The sequence below is a fragment of the Mangifera indica genome, chromosome 20, assembly GCF_011075055.1.
Source record: "Mangifera indica cultivar Alphonso chromosome 20, CATAS_Mindica_2.1, whole genome shotgun sequence".
NCBI classification, from domain to species: Eukaryota; Viridiplantae; Streptophyta; class Magnoliopsida; order Sapindales; family Anacardiaceae; genus Mangifera; species Mangifera indica.
Window position 1 is genome coordinate 939,004 of NC_058156.1, and position 17,892 is coordinate 956,895.

General features: G+C 33.3%; 2 protein-coding genes across 2 annotated transcripts; one reads left to right on the forward strand and one right to left on the reverse strand.

Moving 5' to 3' along the window:
- Window positions 1–6: 6 nt before the first annotated feature.
- Window positions 7–7,705, reverse strand: LOC123204409 (protein SPA1-RELATED 2-like). The gene is made up of 8 exons (XM_044621037.1): window positions 7,537–7,705; window positions 5,295–6,851; window positions 4,870–5,027; window positions 2,888–3,716; window positions 2,139–2,285; window positions 1,308–1,625; window positions 1,147–1,206; window positions 7–989 (listed from the first exon to the last, which is right to left on the reverse strand). The coding sequence occupies exons 2-8, from the start codon at window positions 6,816–6,818 to the stop codon at window positions 798–800; spliced, it is 3,228 nt and encodes a 1,075-aa protein (XP_044476972.1). The 5' UTR covers window positions 6,819–6,851; window positions 7,537–7,705; the 3' UTR covers window positions 7–797.
- A 5,033-nt stretch (window positions 7,706–12,738) lies between these two features.
- On the forward strand, window positions 12,739–15,458 carry LOC123204754 (COP1-interactive protein 1-like). The gene is made up of 2 exons (XM_044621556.1): window positions 12,739–12,757; window positions 13,531–15,458. The coding sequence occupies exons 1-2, from the start codon at window positions 12,739–12,741 to the stop codon at window positions 15,456–15,458; spliced, it is 1,947 nt and encodes a 648-aa protein (XP_044477491.1).
- Window positions 15,459–17,892: the final 2,434 nt, after the last annotated feature.

Sequence of the window (17,892 nt, forward strand, 5' to 3'; positions counted from 1 at the left end):
ACCGAGAACAGCAACAATTACCTTTATTGAGCACTTCAACAATCTGACAAAATTGAATTATGATATAGAACAGTATATAAGATCTACACATCTATTGAAAGCAAAATTATCATATACACAAGATATACAATTCACTTTAGTAGCTATAACTTCAATTCTCGGATGCAACCTATGCAGGAATTCTCGGAATGATTCGAGGAACCAAGATGCTTCTGCCTTGTCTTGTGAGCATACAGCATGGTCACAAAAAATGCATAGAAGTCTGTCTCTGATTGTTATCATGAAGAACTGAGAATAATTCACATATCCACACCATAATCTTGCTTCCCATCAACATATTTGATGCTGCTTGCAGAAATCCCTTGATTTCCATCCGGTTGCTTACATCGTGTATTAATCTTTCGATTGCTTTTCTATATCCCAATGCATCGGGTAAAGCCTCTTGCCATCACAGACAGCACTATCATACTCCCGGTTTTGAAGCCTACATATAGTCCTTGCCCAGTCCACTAGTCCTGCATATAAATTGGGCATCCAACTTCATTATTAGTGACTCTTGTGAGTTCTGCCTATTCTTTAACCACAATACTTGAGGCTGAAATAGCTAAATGCTTCATAGAGAGCTTTCAGCTGACTTGCTTTCTATCAGAGAGATAAGTAGCCAAAAAACTGAAAAAGGGAATCTCTTGGTTCTTTGAGTTTATCTGGTGCACTTCTCAGTTTTAGCTCAAGAATCGCAATCCAAGAGAAAACATAAACAAATAATTCTTAGATAGGCGTCACAGGCTTAACATCGCTTAAACCATCTGCAACACTTTTATACACCCACTTGAATTGGCAGCAACTACCATGTCTGATTTAGCTCTCCAGCAGACACTTGAAACAAACAGCCCATTGTCATCATCAGTCTCTTTTCCCGAAATAGGATCAATGGAGCCAAACTTGTAGGAAGCAACCGGCATAGGTAGAGATCTATAGTAAGCATAAACCTGAGGCAGGACAAACATGACTTCAAACAGTTAGAGAAGTTTAGTTATTCAATAAAAATGTTGGTAAGGGATCAACCTGTAAGAAACTTTGGACTTGAATAACAATAACGTATTGCAGCAGAAAAACAAACTGACAATATATAATTTTATAATCTACCTCATTTGTTTCAGAACCGCAAGCTATGTAGCCATCAGCAGTAGACAACCCCACAAAGTTCTGAAGGAGATGCAAAATCAACCCAAACAAAAGAAATACAAATCAGACATAATTAAGATACAGTAACACAAATATGTATAATCCAGTATGCAGATAACCACCTTCTCATTGGTATGCCCACTATAGGTTAAGCTGCAGGAATTTGTGGATAGGCCACAATGACTTGTTTTTGTAAGATCCCAAAGCTTCAAGGTATTATCAGTGGATGCTGTAACAAGAGTGCCAGAGTCCAAGAATTTCACATAACTAACCGCTTTCTCATGGCCAGCTAATACACACCAGGGAGCTTTAGTATTCCGAATATCATAGCAATAGGTTCTGTAATCTGCAGAACCGAAGGCCAGCAAATGAGTGGAGTGGGTGGAGAACTGAACACAGCAGACATTTGCAGCATTCCTGATGGTAGCTAGACAGTTTTTCTGTCAAAATAAAAAGAATTAAGATATTGAAGGAATAAGATATTAAACAATCAAGAAGCTATGCAGTAGCAAAAGGTAAATGCCTCGAGGGATTAAGTGCTAAATCCATTGATTGCCATGGCTGCAAATCATGTGAATGACCGAACCAAACACAGTTACTAGCTGTCCTACATATGTATGCTAATTTAAAAAGTTAATATAAAAGACTAGGTATTCGCTATTTTAGAGGGATAACATAAATATAAAACCTCTAGAATAATGTCTCACCAAAAGAAAAAGAGATGATCAATAAATTGGTTTTTCTGTTTTAACATACAAATGTCGTGCTCTAATACAAATAAAAGAAAATGAATAATGTTTTCTACCTCCCCAACAATTTTTTTAAAATCACTGAATAAAATATTGCAAAGAGAACACCAATCATTTCATCTTTCAAATTTTGGATATACAAGGCATCAACTTTTTTTCTTTAAAGGCATTTAAAGGATGGTGAAAAAGAAAAAGAAAACATGCCTCGTTAATGCTCCACAGCTTAACAGAATAATCATCACTTCCACTGGCCAACTTTGTTGGATGTACTCTGGAGAAGTCAACAGACCAAGCTCGCTTTACATGCTCAATGAAATGTGAAACCGTTTGACCAGTGCTTGCATCCCATATCTGGAAACCATCCAACCAAATAAAAAGTCATCAGAAATTCAGGGAATTTATATTACATTGAGAGCAGGATTCAGAAGATGAAAGTCATGAATTGTAAGGTAAAATTGACCAAGTGTAACACAAGCATGTCTGCATACAACAATAATGGATATTATACAAAACAATGAATATGGTAATGAAAATCATTTAAAATAACATTATATCAATGAAAGATGATAAAAATCAAGAAACACCAACCAATTACAGTGTACCAGAAGAAAATTATAATTTGTTGATGAGCTTCTGAAGACTACAACAGTTAATTGCTTGCAGTGCAATAATTTAGTAGTTACTGTATCTTAAACTCATACAGGATGGGAAGGCTCAAGAAATAAAAATAGGGTTGATCTCAGAACTACTGGAGAAAAAAGAATTTTTAATTTGAACAGACTATATTTTGCAGGAGGAACAAAATATGAATTTGTCAGTATGTAAAATTTTGTGAGAAAGGCTTTGCATCCATGCCACAAATACAGAGCTTACTGTTGAGTAGGTTGGCCATTAACATCCAGAAACAAGTCCTCTTTTAGCATAAAACTTTCTAGTCTATAGGATATACAAACCTTGACCACACCATCATGGTCAGCTGAAGCCAGAAAGTTCTTAATATAATTGTTCCAGCAAATGCAGCTAAGCCTTGATCTGTTTGACATCTCCAATGCTGGATAATGAATATCGACTGCGTCATTGAGGAGTGCATTAAACTCAAATACCTTTATTTTCTTTGATATCCCAGCAGCAGCAAAATGGTCTTCATCCCGGTCAAAACTAAGCGAGCAAATCACATTTGCAGAGTTGTTCAAGTCACCAGTTCTCAGTGTACCACGCACTTCAAACTTACCGTAGCGAGCAAACTTGCACAAACCATCAAAGAAGGACCCTAGAACATCAGTGGGATTTTGCACTCCCTCCTTTTGGGCTAAATACTGATTCTCACGCTGTTTCAGTAAATCCTTATCCTGGCGTGTTGTAGCATCAGTGTCGGGGAACTGGATTTTAGATCTCATTGAGAAATAAGCCCTTTCAAGCTGACTGAGATTCCTCATCAAACTCATTTCATTTGCATCAAGAACAGGGGACAAATGCACCTCTGAACCTGAGGGTTGTGTGATGAGGTACTTATTTTCACTTGCATTAATGGAGTTCTTTTGCAGGCAAGATTGAACCAAGGAATTTTTCAGACACAGCCTTCTATAAACCTCAGAGATATCTGCTTCTAAGCATCTAATGTCTTCCTGTAACTTAGAAGCATGATTTTTCTTTTGTTCTTCCAACGAAATCAGGAAATGAAATAATAGTTCTGATTCAGAATCATCTTGATCAATGGACAATGACAGTTCCTCTGCACACAACTCCTGCAATCCATTAATTACTGCAGATTGTAGGATTTCCCTGTTACACACCAACAATCATATTCTTAGAACTCAAATAAGATTAAAAGCTAAAACTATGTCCAAGAGGAAAAAAGAAACTTGCCCAAATCCCTATTCATAATAATTGAGCAATGTTCAAAATATAATGCTATCAACAAAGAAAGCACATAAGTTCAGTTGGGAACAAGGACAATGAAGCAATAACAGATAAAACATAAGAAAACTCACAGATACCTCATTCTCATTAAGGATCAATTGCATATCAAGTTCCTTTCTTGAATTGTCTGTCCTACCTATCTAATACAATGGACATAGATAAAGCAAAAGTGCATGTCTGTGAGGGAGAGAAAGGGGAAGAGATCAATAAATATTAAGCCCAACCAAGGCATAAAACCTGATCTCAAGTACCAGCACATCACCAAGTACCATGGATCTATAATTGACTTCAATGCAGGTAATTTCAATAGACACACCAATATCAGTGTTAGAATCCTAGAAAAAGATTCATTAAGTTTCAAAATGCATTCAGTCAATCAGCAAGTCAATGAACATATAATAGTACATTAAATTTTCAAAAATTAAAGTTAATTATACGAATGAGCGTGCAAATTTCAGAGAATTTGCACCAAATAAATATGCAAGTAAAACCCTGTGGAGTAAGAAATTAAATTATTTTATTGTCGGACTGGGGAATCAACAGACATATTCAGAGATTTTCCTCTGGACCTAGCCTTGATAAATGCTTATTCTGATCACATGCCTATTATCATATCCTTGGATATTTGATATATCTTCTCCACTTGAGATCAATATCCTATATGTTCAAGCAAGTAATTTACAATTTTCAATCAGTAGCATGAAATCCTTCAGCACATGCATTGGGTTTGAAACTGGGATCAACTACCAGATACTACAATCTTCATAGTCGGGAAAATAGCCAGACGCAATATCCAAATAGGGGGCCGACAGTAATTTGAAACGACAACTTATTGATTGAAAATCAAAGATCACAATGCTCAGCCTACTCTTTAGGAACAATTTAATGTTATAACTCTAACAATACAATATTTACTGTTGTCGAACTGGATAGGAATTTGGCATTTCATGTTTTTTCAACTCTCCACGTCTGCTTAAAGACCATAAACAATTACAGGATAAAAGGGGTGCAATACCTGGTTGTTGGGCGTGAAAGAGGTTCAGGATGAAGTAACCATAGGCAAAATCCAGCTTCCTTGGGATTTTCAGATAGAAAAGTAGGAGGTAGGATCCTATGGCGTAAATCTGACATTGCTGCAGCATGTGCCATTTCAGAATCAAAACGACCAAGTAACTGAAAAGAAAAACCATATTAATCGATCCCTTGAATAAACCAAGAAAACAGACAGACTAAAGTGACCATTATGGAACACATACAATATGCCAGACTAAGCCAGATAAAAAGAAAAACTCAGAAAATGTTTTAAGATGCCAAATTTGGTGACCATTACTGAAAACACACGGAATATTAATTACTTCCAAGTGAAAATATTGGAAACTTAATTTTAGAATTCATGCAAGCTATGGTGTTGCAAAGAACAAAATTGATCTGTCCTCTTACCTCAAAAAAAAGAACACCAAGACTGTAGATGTTCGAAGAAATAGAGCAGACCCCTTCATTAAGCTCCTCAGGACTTGCATACCATTTCTCTTCCAATTGCTCACTTACAGAAGTCAAATGTTGTTGCACTGTATCAGAGATAAGGGTGCTGCTGTACTTAACATCATTTGAAGAATGCTGTATGCTGGTTGTATTTATGTCACTGTCATTAGTTGTTTCAACTTTGATGCCAGATCTTGAAGAGAATGGAGGCCACCTTCTGACAAAACCCATGTTGTTAAATTTTTGCTTCTTTGCAGATATAACTCCAGGAGGAGACCCTTCTTCCTCTGCTGGCCTTCTCCTGTGTGGATAGTTCTCCGAGTTAGGAACATCTTGATCTGTAACACCCTGTAAAGTTTCTTTTTGACTAATTGGTCCAAGGTACTTAACCTGATTTGATCGCAACAACTTGAAAGATGATGGTCGCAAGTCAAGCAATGTAATAGCTTGAGTGTGAGAATAATCCACCAGATCCACAATCTGCCTAAATATATGCGAACACTCAAAACTTTTCACTTTATGACCCCTAGCTTTCAGCCATTCCCTCAAACTCACCCCATGATCAGAACTACCAGGCCTGGCTCCACTGAGCCTACCAGAAGAAGGCACACCGACTTTGGCACCCAAGCTCAAAGAAGAATTAGAAGTAACCATGGTGCCATCAACAATTTTTGGTAAAACATTAGAGGCCCCTGTAATGGGTCCAGCAGCCATCAAGGAATCATTAGAATGCATTGTAGTACCAAAAGCTGCCTCGGTATTTTTCAGATCTCTTGGCTGTTTAAATGCATCACAAGGTGAACCTCGACATACCATCCCCTTACCCTTCAGAGTAGTTTTAGCAAAGAACTCAGAAAACCCTGACTTGGATAAAATCTTTGTTCGCATATGTCCATGAGATAACATATTGCTTGAAACCCCATTATTTTCAGAATTTGTCAACCGTTCCATGACAATATTGTGATCATCATTTAGTGGTTTCTGAGCCAAGAAACCATGAATAGAAGTGTCTCCCATATCTTCCCATCCACTCAATATAGTCTGACCCTTTTCCTTATCACCGTGTGAGCTCCCACTTCCTGATCCAACCGCCAGCTGATGAAGATACTGCCTGGTCTTCATTCTTTCCCTATAGTTTGATGTCCCCACAATGGCTAAATTTGAACTATTGTATTTTTGCACAGTGAGCTCTTCAACCATGACACCTGCATCATCCACATCTTGAAGGCCAGTACATGGGTGTTCTGATGCATCCACGGAACTCACAATCCTATTTATGTTCTTGCCTTCTAACATATCTGCAAGTATTTGAAATGAGCCATCGGGAGAATTGATTTTTGGTATGGCCATTTCTTGAGATTCAAACTTGTTGCAGCTTTCAGGTTTCAGTGAATACTCATTCTCTTTATTCTGGGGGTGAGAACCCTCAGCTGCATCAGCCAAAGTCACTTCATCACCCAGTCCATCGTCCATGTCATCCATACAAGCTTCATTAATTCATACGTTTGACCATCACTGTAAAACAGACTTGTTTCAGTTAGAAACTTCAAGCATATTATATATATATATATATATATATATATATATATATATAAAAGAAATCCTATATGCATTGTCACCAAGCAAATGTTAACAAAAACCATTTTACTTTCTATAATTCAAAAAAGGATAAATGAATATTCAATAAACTGCCATGTATCAACAGTAAGAATAAAACCAGCAATTTCTAATACAGACAATCAGCAGTAAACTCTTCCATTATCTTGGTTTTTAAAAAACACATAAGCAGCACAATTTATTCTCAAATATTTGCTAAGAAAAACATACACAAACACAACGTGTTATCAAGATTCCCGAATTTTGATGCTCACTCAAAACAGAAAGTATCAGAACAATCAAAAAGACAGAACTTTCAACTTCTGATTGTTAAGAAACCTAATAATGCTCTATTTGCCATCCAACAAAATGCAAAAAAGTCAAGTAAAATCAAAGTTCTCTTATGAACCCAGAAAGTAAAACCCAAAACGCTCCACTCAAAACAGAAATTCAGCCCACCTGAGACAAGACTATGCACCCAATTGATAACAAAACAATTAATAGTACTTGATAGAATCGCCAAATTTAATTTATCCTCATTTTCTCAAGAACCTAAGAACTAGTGAATTAACAAAAACTCAATGCAAAATCAATCAAAGGGTACCATTTCAAGCCAAAACCAAGAACTGGGCTGGAACAAACAGGTCCCCATTCACTCTAATTGAAATTTCGAGAGCGAAAACTGGAAAAAATGTCTTACATAACACAAGCCCTAAAACCCCCTTGAATAAGAAAGTGAGCAGATGAGAGACATAGTATTTACCTGAAATGGAAAATACCAAAAAATGAATATAATATATATGATGAGATTAATTTGAAATTTTTATCGTTTTCTGTGTGTGAATTTAAATACCTTTTGGCCGGATAACCTGATCCATGACCATGAAACTCAGAAAATGTGTAGCAATGATATTAATAAATAACGAGTAAATTTAACTTGTCCCACCAAGGGTTTGGCCTAAGGTCTTTACTCCCCTTATTGGTACAAATCATATTTTTTTAACCCAAAATCGTACTCTATGTAAAAAAAAAAAAAAACTAATGCTTTATAGGTAAAATAATAATTTTACTATTCAACAATTTCGAAAAAAATCCTTCGTATATCTCACTTTAATGTTTTATACATGATAGTCAGACAATTTTTACAAGTTAAAAAACATGTAATTCAATCTCTATAATAATATTGAAAACCTTAATTACCATGATTGTCGATGAAAAATTTAAAAATTGGTGATGAAGTTATAACTTACAATTTAAGTTGACGAAAACCCTAACATGCGATTCGAAGCTGGAAAATCTTCAATTTAATTGATAGTTGATGAAGGAGATGTTAGAAACCCTAGTTACAACAGTTGTTGATGAAAAAATTTAAAATTGGTGATGAAGTTGTAACTTGCAATTTAAGTTGACGAAAACCCTAGCATGCAATTTGAAGTTGAAAATTCTCAATTTAATTGATAGTTGATGAAGGAGATAAGGTTGGTCATGATTATGCACAAGTGATATTTTGAAATTAAACGTTGTTGTAGAGTTACTAAAAAGGAGCAACCTTGATGAAGTTCAATAAACTGATAGTGAAGCTCAAAGCGGGACATTGGTATTAACATAATATAGTAAAATGAGCATTGAGTGATGGAGCTCTTGAAGGCAACGAGACTCGACATCCAGGCCAACAATGATTTGGTGATGGAGAGCATGAACAAAAGGGCGGATATTATAGGTTTCAAACATAGATAATGTGAATGTAACCAACTCAGAGAAGACAAGAGGTCAGAGATGGCGAAATTAGTACCGAGAGTAGATGTTGAAGTTAAATCAGTGTCAAAAATGCGTCACCAAAAGTGAGAATGACAATTAGGGTTTGATAAACATCTTGGAAGAAAAAAGGCAAGAACGAAAAGAAAGAAAAAGAAGAGGGTTTTAATAAAATTTTATATCTAAAGATAATTATTATAATCTTTAATTTAGGTGGATACGCAAATTTTAAAAAATACCATCAAAATGAAAAAAATGTTTTCGGTGAGACTTTAGATGAAATAAAAAATTTATTCATAAATAATTAGTTGTATTTGGTAATTTTATAATGTCATTTAAGTGATGAGAATGAAGGGTTGACTTAAGGGTTTTCATAATTATCTGATAATCGAATCGAATTGATTTTAAATTAAAAATAAATTATTTAAAAAATCAGTTCAGATACTAGTTTAACAATATAGAAAAAAAAATTTTTGATTCGATTATTAATTCATTTATTTTTAAAATTAGTAAATCGAACCAAATTAATTTAAAATTTTTGAATAAAAATTAATAAAATATTAAATATATCTTAAAAAAAGTTGAAAATATAATTAAATATAATAATTTTTTAAAATTTGATTTAAAACTAGTTAACTGAAAAATTAATTTAATTTAAAATTAATTAATTTTTAAATTAATTTGATTTTAGTTTATAATTTTTTTCAATCCGAAAAGTCGGTTTGAATTTAATTAACCGCTTTTAAGCACTCTTAAATTGACCTGCTAACGTATGATGAGGTATTTTGTTGTGAAATGTATTAATAATGACATAAACATTTTATCTGTGTATTAACTATTAAATAATTTTCATGGAAGAATTGATTTTTAATTAGGATTATAAATAAAAATCACGCGGTGATCAACGGTCCACCGCAGATGGCGGCACAAGCAGGAGTGATCATGGTCGTCATCACGTGGCCATCACTAGGACCAGAGATTTAGATTGATTAGTCAACATTGCAAAACAAAAGCATTTGCATAATCTGCTTAACCACCCAGACCTAGCGGTCCAAGCCCACACCCCATGTGCGGCCCAATTTTTTCGTCCTTAATCACTAGAACAAGCAGAGCTAAATTGAAAAATAGTTTAAATGATAATAGAGTGATCTGTATAAAAAATAAGTTTACATAATATGATTAATTAAATAGTGAGTTTTTTAAACTGTTAAAACGTATTTTCGATTGTAAGTATTTTGGATTACATGTCAGTTGAGCAGTCAAAACTAATCCCAAAAGACACACAAAAAGTTTACCCCCATCGCCCCCATAGTGTTTGCCCAGCTATTCGTGTTTCATTGCTTAAGGGGCATCTCGTCAATTTTACTTGAAATAAGCTCTGGATGAAGTTAAATATGGGGGACACCTCGTGGGTTCGCTGGTTTGCCCGTGAGGTAAAGGGGGAAGACTTAACATTTTCTGCACCCAAGTGCGCATGGGTACGAACCCCACAGCCGGCAAGCTTCTGGGGGTCGGGCTCTTTTCCTTGTGGGCTGTACAATTTCCATTAATTTTCAATACTAAATTTTACACCTAAGCCTTGGGGTGAAAATACTAACAAGGAACTAGACTGCCACAACGCAAAGCCGCGTCCCCAAGAAAGTGTGGCTACAATTTCATTGTCCTCATAAAAGCAAAGCGAATTCATTAACCATGTTCACAATGGAACCTCAAACTTTTTCAAGGCCAAATTCAAATGGGGAAGTGAAGTAGAATATTTGGTCTTAGCGTTAAGATTCAAACTGAGTTAACTCTGATCAAACTGAATTTAATTTGAAATTAATTTATTTATTTATTTTGTAACATTATTTATCCGATTGATGTATTATTTATTCTTCTAATAATATTGTCATAATTTTTTTATAACATTATGTACTATAATTTTGATCAAAACTTGAACTTAATTACTTAACACCTGGTTATTTACTAATTAACTTTTCAAAATGACCACTAAATCATTTAAGCCCATGATAGTTGAATCACGTATTGTATTATATATCGAAATTTTTAATTTTTAATATTATATATCGTATATTGTATCGTATTACAAGATACCTCTTTTATAAGAATAATAAAAAATTAATAATTGATATATTATTATTTTTAAAAATATCAAAAATGTTATTTAAATTTTAAAATTATTCATATATATCGTTATTATAAGATTATTTTATCTAAAAATATTTATCAATTTATAATAATAATATATTAAATTATGAGATATATTTATTATATTATATTAATTTAATATATATTAAAATATATAATTTTTTATTTATATGAAACCACATCATAAAATACAAATAACATAAGAGAGTAGAGTAGTGACCGCGACCAAGACAACTTAGTTAAAATCAACGGTTGTGTTATGTATTAATTAACTGACGGTCTACGGCCGCTGTAAATAAGTTCTTTGTTACCAAACAAGACAAAAGACAAGGGCGGGAAAATCCCACGTGGCATGACTTTATGAGCAGCGAATAATTTTTACACGTAATCCATTGTCACGCTTGTTCATGAGATGAAGAGAAGATTGCGTTGCAATTCAGTGGTTTTCGCGTAATTAATTACAAAATCAAGGGCAGTGTTAGAGAAGAAGCGCCAAAATTTCCATAATCTGTCTTGGACGAAAAAGGTAATTAAAAAAAAAAAATGAATGTTCTGAGTTCTTTCTGGTTTGTTTTTGTCTTCTTCCATCAGCAATAAATCTTATTTTTATAAATTATTCGGATCGGCTGAGTCAATATTCCGCTGTCCTTCTCAGGTATTTTCATTATCGAGAATGTAATTTTCGCGTGATTGTTTGGTTGATAAGAAAATAAAATAATGTAATTCATCTCATTTTCTTGTTATAAAGAATAGGAGGATCGATCTTCAAATTGTGGTGGCGGATTGCAGGTGTCTCAGTCTGCAATATGTGGAGCTGGTTCGTCGTCGTCTTCTTCTTCTTTTTCCTGAAGTTGACATTTCAAGATTTCAAGTAAAATATCCATCTGAATTTGCATTCAACATATATGGTCAAATTTCTCTTATAGCATATGCATGATGTAAATAGATTTTGTCTAAGAAGCACAAAGACTCACAATCGAATACATTTCCGTGTTTTGAAAATGTTTTCATTTCTAAAACTCCTCAAAATTTATATAATACATTTCAGAGATATTTGAAATTTGTGAAAAATTTTGAAACATGTTTCTTTTAAAAAAATCGTAAAATCGATTAAACATATATATTTTATATTTCAAACCCCGAAGTGACTCTAAATCTCATGTTAAATTCATTTCTTTCCCACTCTCTGATGTGTTATTCATCTTCTTTCCTACATGTTATATACATTAGTGTGTATTATTATTTTCTTCTTAAATATCTATACATGTTTATATAAAAACAATTTATAATAGGTTTTATGATCCATTTCATAATATTATTTCTCTTCATTATTTTTTATTATTTATTTTTATATTATACAAATTTATGTATTTTTATTATAAAAAATTTGATATTTATAAAAAAAAAAAAACTCCTATGTTTTTTATATTTATAAATTTCTGTATGTTTCTGTTTTTTATATTTTTTAGAAAATATATTTCTATATTTCCCTTTTCCGTGCTACATAGGATATTATGCATGCATGCATGTAAATTGTGACTCTCAAATGGGATTCATGGGAAGATTACGTGTTTCTTCATTGATGGTCAATCAGAAATCCTCGAAATAATGCTAAAAACATCAAGGGCCAGCTTGATCAATGGACAAATTCCAGGAATTTATACGCGTTCAAGTTTCAGGATTCATTTAAGTAAACTTAAAACTAGAAAAAAAAAAAAAAAGACCTTAATCTTTCTTTAGTAATATTTTATTTCATTATATTTTCAGGTCTTTGGCCTGTCATGTGTTTGCCAATATTCATGTAGAATGCCTTTGTCTTTTTTCAGGTTCACGAATTGGGATTATTGAGGTTTACTGGTTCCAAGTCCAGGGAGAGTCATCCCGATCCTGAAAAATCGAGCAAATGGCTGGCAGTGAAAGAGGTGCAGTTTTTCTTCTTAACAATTACCCGGATTTCTGAGAAGGCTGTAACTGGGTTTCCCTTTTGGCCCCGGTGAATAAACGTTTTACAATCAATTAAACAAAAGAACTTACTAATAATTTTACGATAATAATATAGAATTCTATGACATTTCCCTCTTACAAAACACATTATGAATAATTTAGGGTGGATTAGCATAACTTGAACAATTGCCAATTTGTGCCCAATTTAAATCGAGAATGATCAGTTCGAGATTCAGTTTGGTTTGTTTGATCAACAATTAGTTTGTCGTAGAAACTATCTATAAAAAAGAAAAAAAAGTCATTAGAGACAAAAAAGAATTGTAAAAAAAAAAACAGAGAAAGTTGTATCATTAGAAATATGAATCTTTTAAAGATTTGATTAAATCGAATTGGCTTAAGACAATCTCAAATTGAGGTTACTTCTATTTGAACTCAATTCATTCAAACTGAATATTAATTCGAATTTGAACAACTCAATCCTGTCCTCCTCTGGCTGATCATGTGGCCTTGCCAAACATCATCACATTGGATAGATGCCATGCTGCTAAGTAGAAAAAATTAAACAGTTCTTCTCATTGTCCTGTTTAATTCAGATTTTCTGAGCAAAAAAAATTTGCTGGCCGTTTCCATCACAGCATGCTTGAATTTGACTTGTGTTTATCTATATGACTCATGAGCATTTTGTCCTGAAATTCCGCCTTATTTAATGTTAAAGTAACAGATTCAGGATTTCCTGTTTTTCTTTCTGCAGGAATTAAAGTTCAAGTCGAAAAGATATTGCAGCTTCTTAATAGCAAAGAACAAGAGAAAGATGATGGAAGCACATCAGATTCAGAAACGGATTCAAAACTTGTCGGTCTCATTGAGGGCATCCACAATCATTATCAATCGCTCTATACAAGGAATAGAAGCAGGAAAGAAAGACAAGCTTCAGCTTCATCAACCTCCAGCTCAGACTCTGACTATCACTCCTCCGAGGACTTTGAGAGTAATAATGGCATGTTGAGAAATGGGCAGCAGGAGATGTCTGCAACTGAAGAAAATGAAGCTTCAGACTCTGAAAATCTGGAACCTTTGAGAAAAACACAAGCATCAGAGGAGGGTCAAATATCTGGCATAAAGCTTGAGCTTGAAGCCTTGCGTGCCCAGAAAATAGATTTGGAATCGCAATGTGCAAAGAAGACATCTGAAGCTAAGCAGTTGGAAAAGGAAAATGAAGGACTGCAGAAGAAATTGAAGGACAATGAGAATGACTTAGTATCTAAAATAGAGGACTTGAAAGCACAGGTAAGCCGTCTGCAAATGGAGGTCGATTCTTCACGTGCTTCAGAAAAAAAATCAACAGGGCTCGTCAATGGCTTAAGGGATCAAGTAAATTTAATGCAAAGGGATTTGATAACTTTAACTAGACAGAAATCTGAGTTGGAATTGCTCCTGCAGGAGAAAAACAAAGAAATTTCTGAATACCAGATTCAGATTAAGAATCTAAAAGATGAACAAAACCATGTGACTGCAGTTGGGCAGAGGATGCTGAAAGAGAAAGAAAGCTATCTCGTCCGGGTGAAGGACCTGGTTCTAGAATTGGAATCTTTAAGCTCCCAGAAAAACAAATTAGAAGAGCAGCTAGATACCAAACTTCATGACACTAAACTGTTAAGAGAGGAAAAGAAGAGTTTGCAAGGAAGACTTTCAGAGCTCACTGATCAGCTTTCCGCCCTTCAAAGAAGTTATGAAGGTAGAGAGAAGGAGGCTTCTACTCAAATTCTGGCTTTAAATGCACAAGTTCAGAATCTGCAGCAGGAGTTACATGATTTACAGTCACAAAGAAGTCAGCAGGAACAACACAACAAAAAATTGACAACCAAGCTTGCAAATCAGGAGAGTATCCTGAAGGAACAAGAGGAAACTATCAACAGACTGACTGATGAATCCAGAGAAGTGAATCGTCGGATGTCCGGGTCCAAGATTAATCTTCAAGTTGCAGAAAGGAGAATGTCAGAGTTGGCAGAAGAATTTCGGAAGACATTTGAAGATAACATCCGGGTATTGAACAGAAGAATCCTGGTTGCGGAACAACTACATAATGAAAACAAAGAGAGTTATAAGAAGACAAAAGAGAGGCTGGAGGAAGAATATAGCATGATGGAGAAAAAGATTGCAACTCATGAAATTGAATTGAGAAAGCTGAGAGATGTCTTCCAACCAGGAAGCAAATCATTGCCAGAATTGAACTCAGCAGCTGGGAATTTTGAGGGGAATGGGGACTTACTGAGCCGCATTTCCGAAATTTCCACTGATCTTGTTTTTGCAAAGAATTGGGTCACTGATACATTACATGAGAAGAATAAATTGCAGAAAGAAGTGAAATGTCTAGCTGAAAAGCTAGATGACAAGGAGGAACAAGAATCTCTTTTGAAGGATAAGGTATTGAAGTTAGAAGCCAATCTGGAAACGCAAGGTGGGGAGAAGATGAATTTGTTAAAAACTGTGAGCCAACTTGAGAGACTGTTAGAAGAACTAAAGGGCAAAATAGAAGCTAAAGAAGAAAGGTTGTCGAGTCTTGCAGAGGAGAAGAGGGAGGCGATAAGGCAGCTCTGTGCTGCTATTGATTCTATCCGCTGCGACTACAATCATCTCAGGCATGAAATCTCCAAGAAGACTCTTCAAACCAAAAAATAAAAAAAAAATTCTTATAAAAATATTGAATAGATCACTTCTTTATTCATTTAACAGGGAGCATTTTGTTATAGTCAATGTTTTGGAACCGGTTCGGTGCAGTCCAACCAACGATCAAACTTATTAACTGTTTAGAAATAATATTTAAAATAATTTTGTATAAATTATTTTTAAATATATAATATTAAATATTTTAATATTAATGTCAATTTAGTTTAATAATATATATTTAAAAAATATTTTTTTTATATTGATTATATTAAACTTAATTTTTTACCTGATTAAAAATAAAAACTTAATATTGATTATATTTTTAAATAAAAAATTAAAAATAAAAGTGAATTTAGTTTCATTTCATACAAATATTATTTCAGTATCAATAATGAGGGCTAAGGTTCGATATGTCGGCACACAAAGAAAAGTTGAATGATAAATTAAAGTTAGATTCGAATCGAATTTAAATATGAGTTTACTCAAATTTAATTAAAATATTATCAACAGGATAAATAACCCTAGTAGTGAAATAAATAGTATAGTCAATAGGATAAATATTATTATCGATTGGATAAATAATATTATTGAAAAAGAATTCAAAATAAATTTGAATTAAATTCAAACTAAACTATAAAATTAAAACTTCAACTTGATTTTGATTCGGATTAAACTGAATACTAATTTAAATTGATGTATATGGATTCGAACCTATTCCTATTATAAACCAATAAATTTGAGCCAATTCAACGGCGATTCATCCTAATTCAATGCCCATACTAAGTTTTATATCATGCGCCGAACGGTGTGAGTAAGTACAGATTTTTCCACGCACATTGATGAGTCGTAAATTCATAAAATTGAATGGATAAAAAAGCATGTGAAAAGTCAACTCAATAAATACAGTGTTATTTAATTAAGAATATTAATTATTTAATGATATATATTTAATATTTATTTATTTATATATTTAAAATAAATATATATAATTTTTTTATAATTTATAATTAAATATTATTTTATTTTTAATAGATAATTACAACTATAAAATAGCTTTCCATTGCAGCTACATGCAGTAGGATTTGTTTTCAAGATATCAAAATTTTGGCAAATTTGTCTGGCTAAGGCCTAGGGTACACTCCATATAGGTATAGCTGAAAGGAATTTATGATGTAATTTAATGAGATGCCCCATCATTTATGGTTTAAAAATCAAATTGGATTGACGGACTGATGGAATTGACATGATCAAAATCTGGAATTACATTAAATTAACTTGAGGTTAAATCTACGTTTGAATTCGAGCCAAATCAAGCTCAATTCGTAGTCAATTTGAGCTCAGTTTAGTTCATATATAGATAGTTTGAGTTCGATTCGAACTCTACTCTAGCTCAGTTCAGCTCGAATTTGATTCGATTCGGTTCAACTCATTTTTCATTATCAAAACAATATTATTTTTAATATATATTAATCAAAACGATATCGTTTGTATAAAAAATTTTTAAAAAAATCTATCGAGTCAGCTTGAGCCAAGCAAAGCCTGGCTCGTTTCAGGTTCGAGTTGGCTCGGCTTGATTCCAACCCTAGTTAAATCATACAAATTTTAATGGGTTGCTTTCAACTTTCAAATTAATTCGATCTAATCATTATGCGAACACCAACATATTGTTTAGATTTGTTTTAATATTTATTTAATATATTTTAAATTCAATTTTGTTTGATTATATATCAACATAATTTTTATTTATTTTATTATAACGTTAGACTAGTTTGAGAGTGGAAAAAGTTATAATTTCTATGGCGCAAATCAAAATCAAAATCAAAATTTGTAATTTCAAAGCCTTTTGAGGCTTCAGCCAAAACCAAACTCTAGTGGCTCGACTTTAGTTGAGTTTAGCAATGATTTGTTTGACTTGTTGGAGTTAGGGTTGGATTTGAGTCAAGTGAGCTTGACTCGGTTCATATAGTTGAGTTCAAACTCATGAATAAGTTTAAATTCGATTCGAATTCATCTCAGCTCATTTTTTGTTATTAAAACGATGTCGTTTTAATATATATTGGTCAAAACGATATCGTTTTGTATTAAAATTTTTAATTATAAAATCTGACGAATAGCTCGAGTTGGTTAGGGCTAACTCGTTTTGGGCTCATCCGAACCGAGCTGACTCGATTCGAATCCAACCCTAATTGGAGTCCTATGCACCACATTCACCAAACTAAAATTCTATTTAATTAAATATTATTATAATATTTATTTAAACAAACTACTTATATGATCGTCAACACCGAACCAACCATTTCAACGGGTCTAAAAACATTGCCTCATGTGAATTATATTGTGCACCAACGAAGAAATTTCATATGGAATCTTTAATTTTCTTGTACCGTTTAAACAAAAGCAATATCATGTGTATTTAAAATGAATATCAAATTGTTTATCAATAACA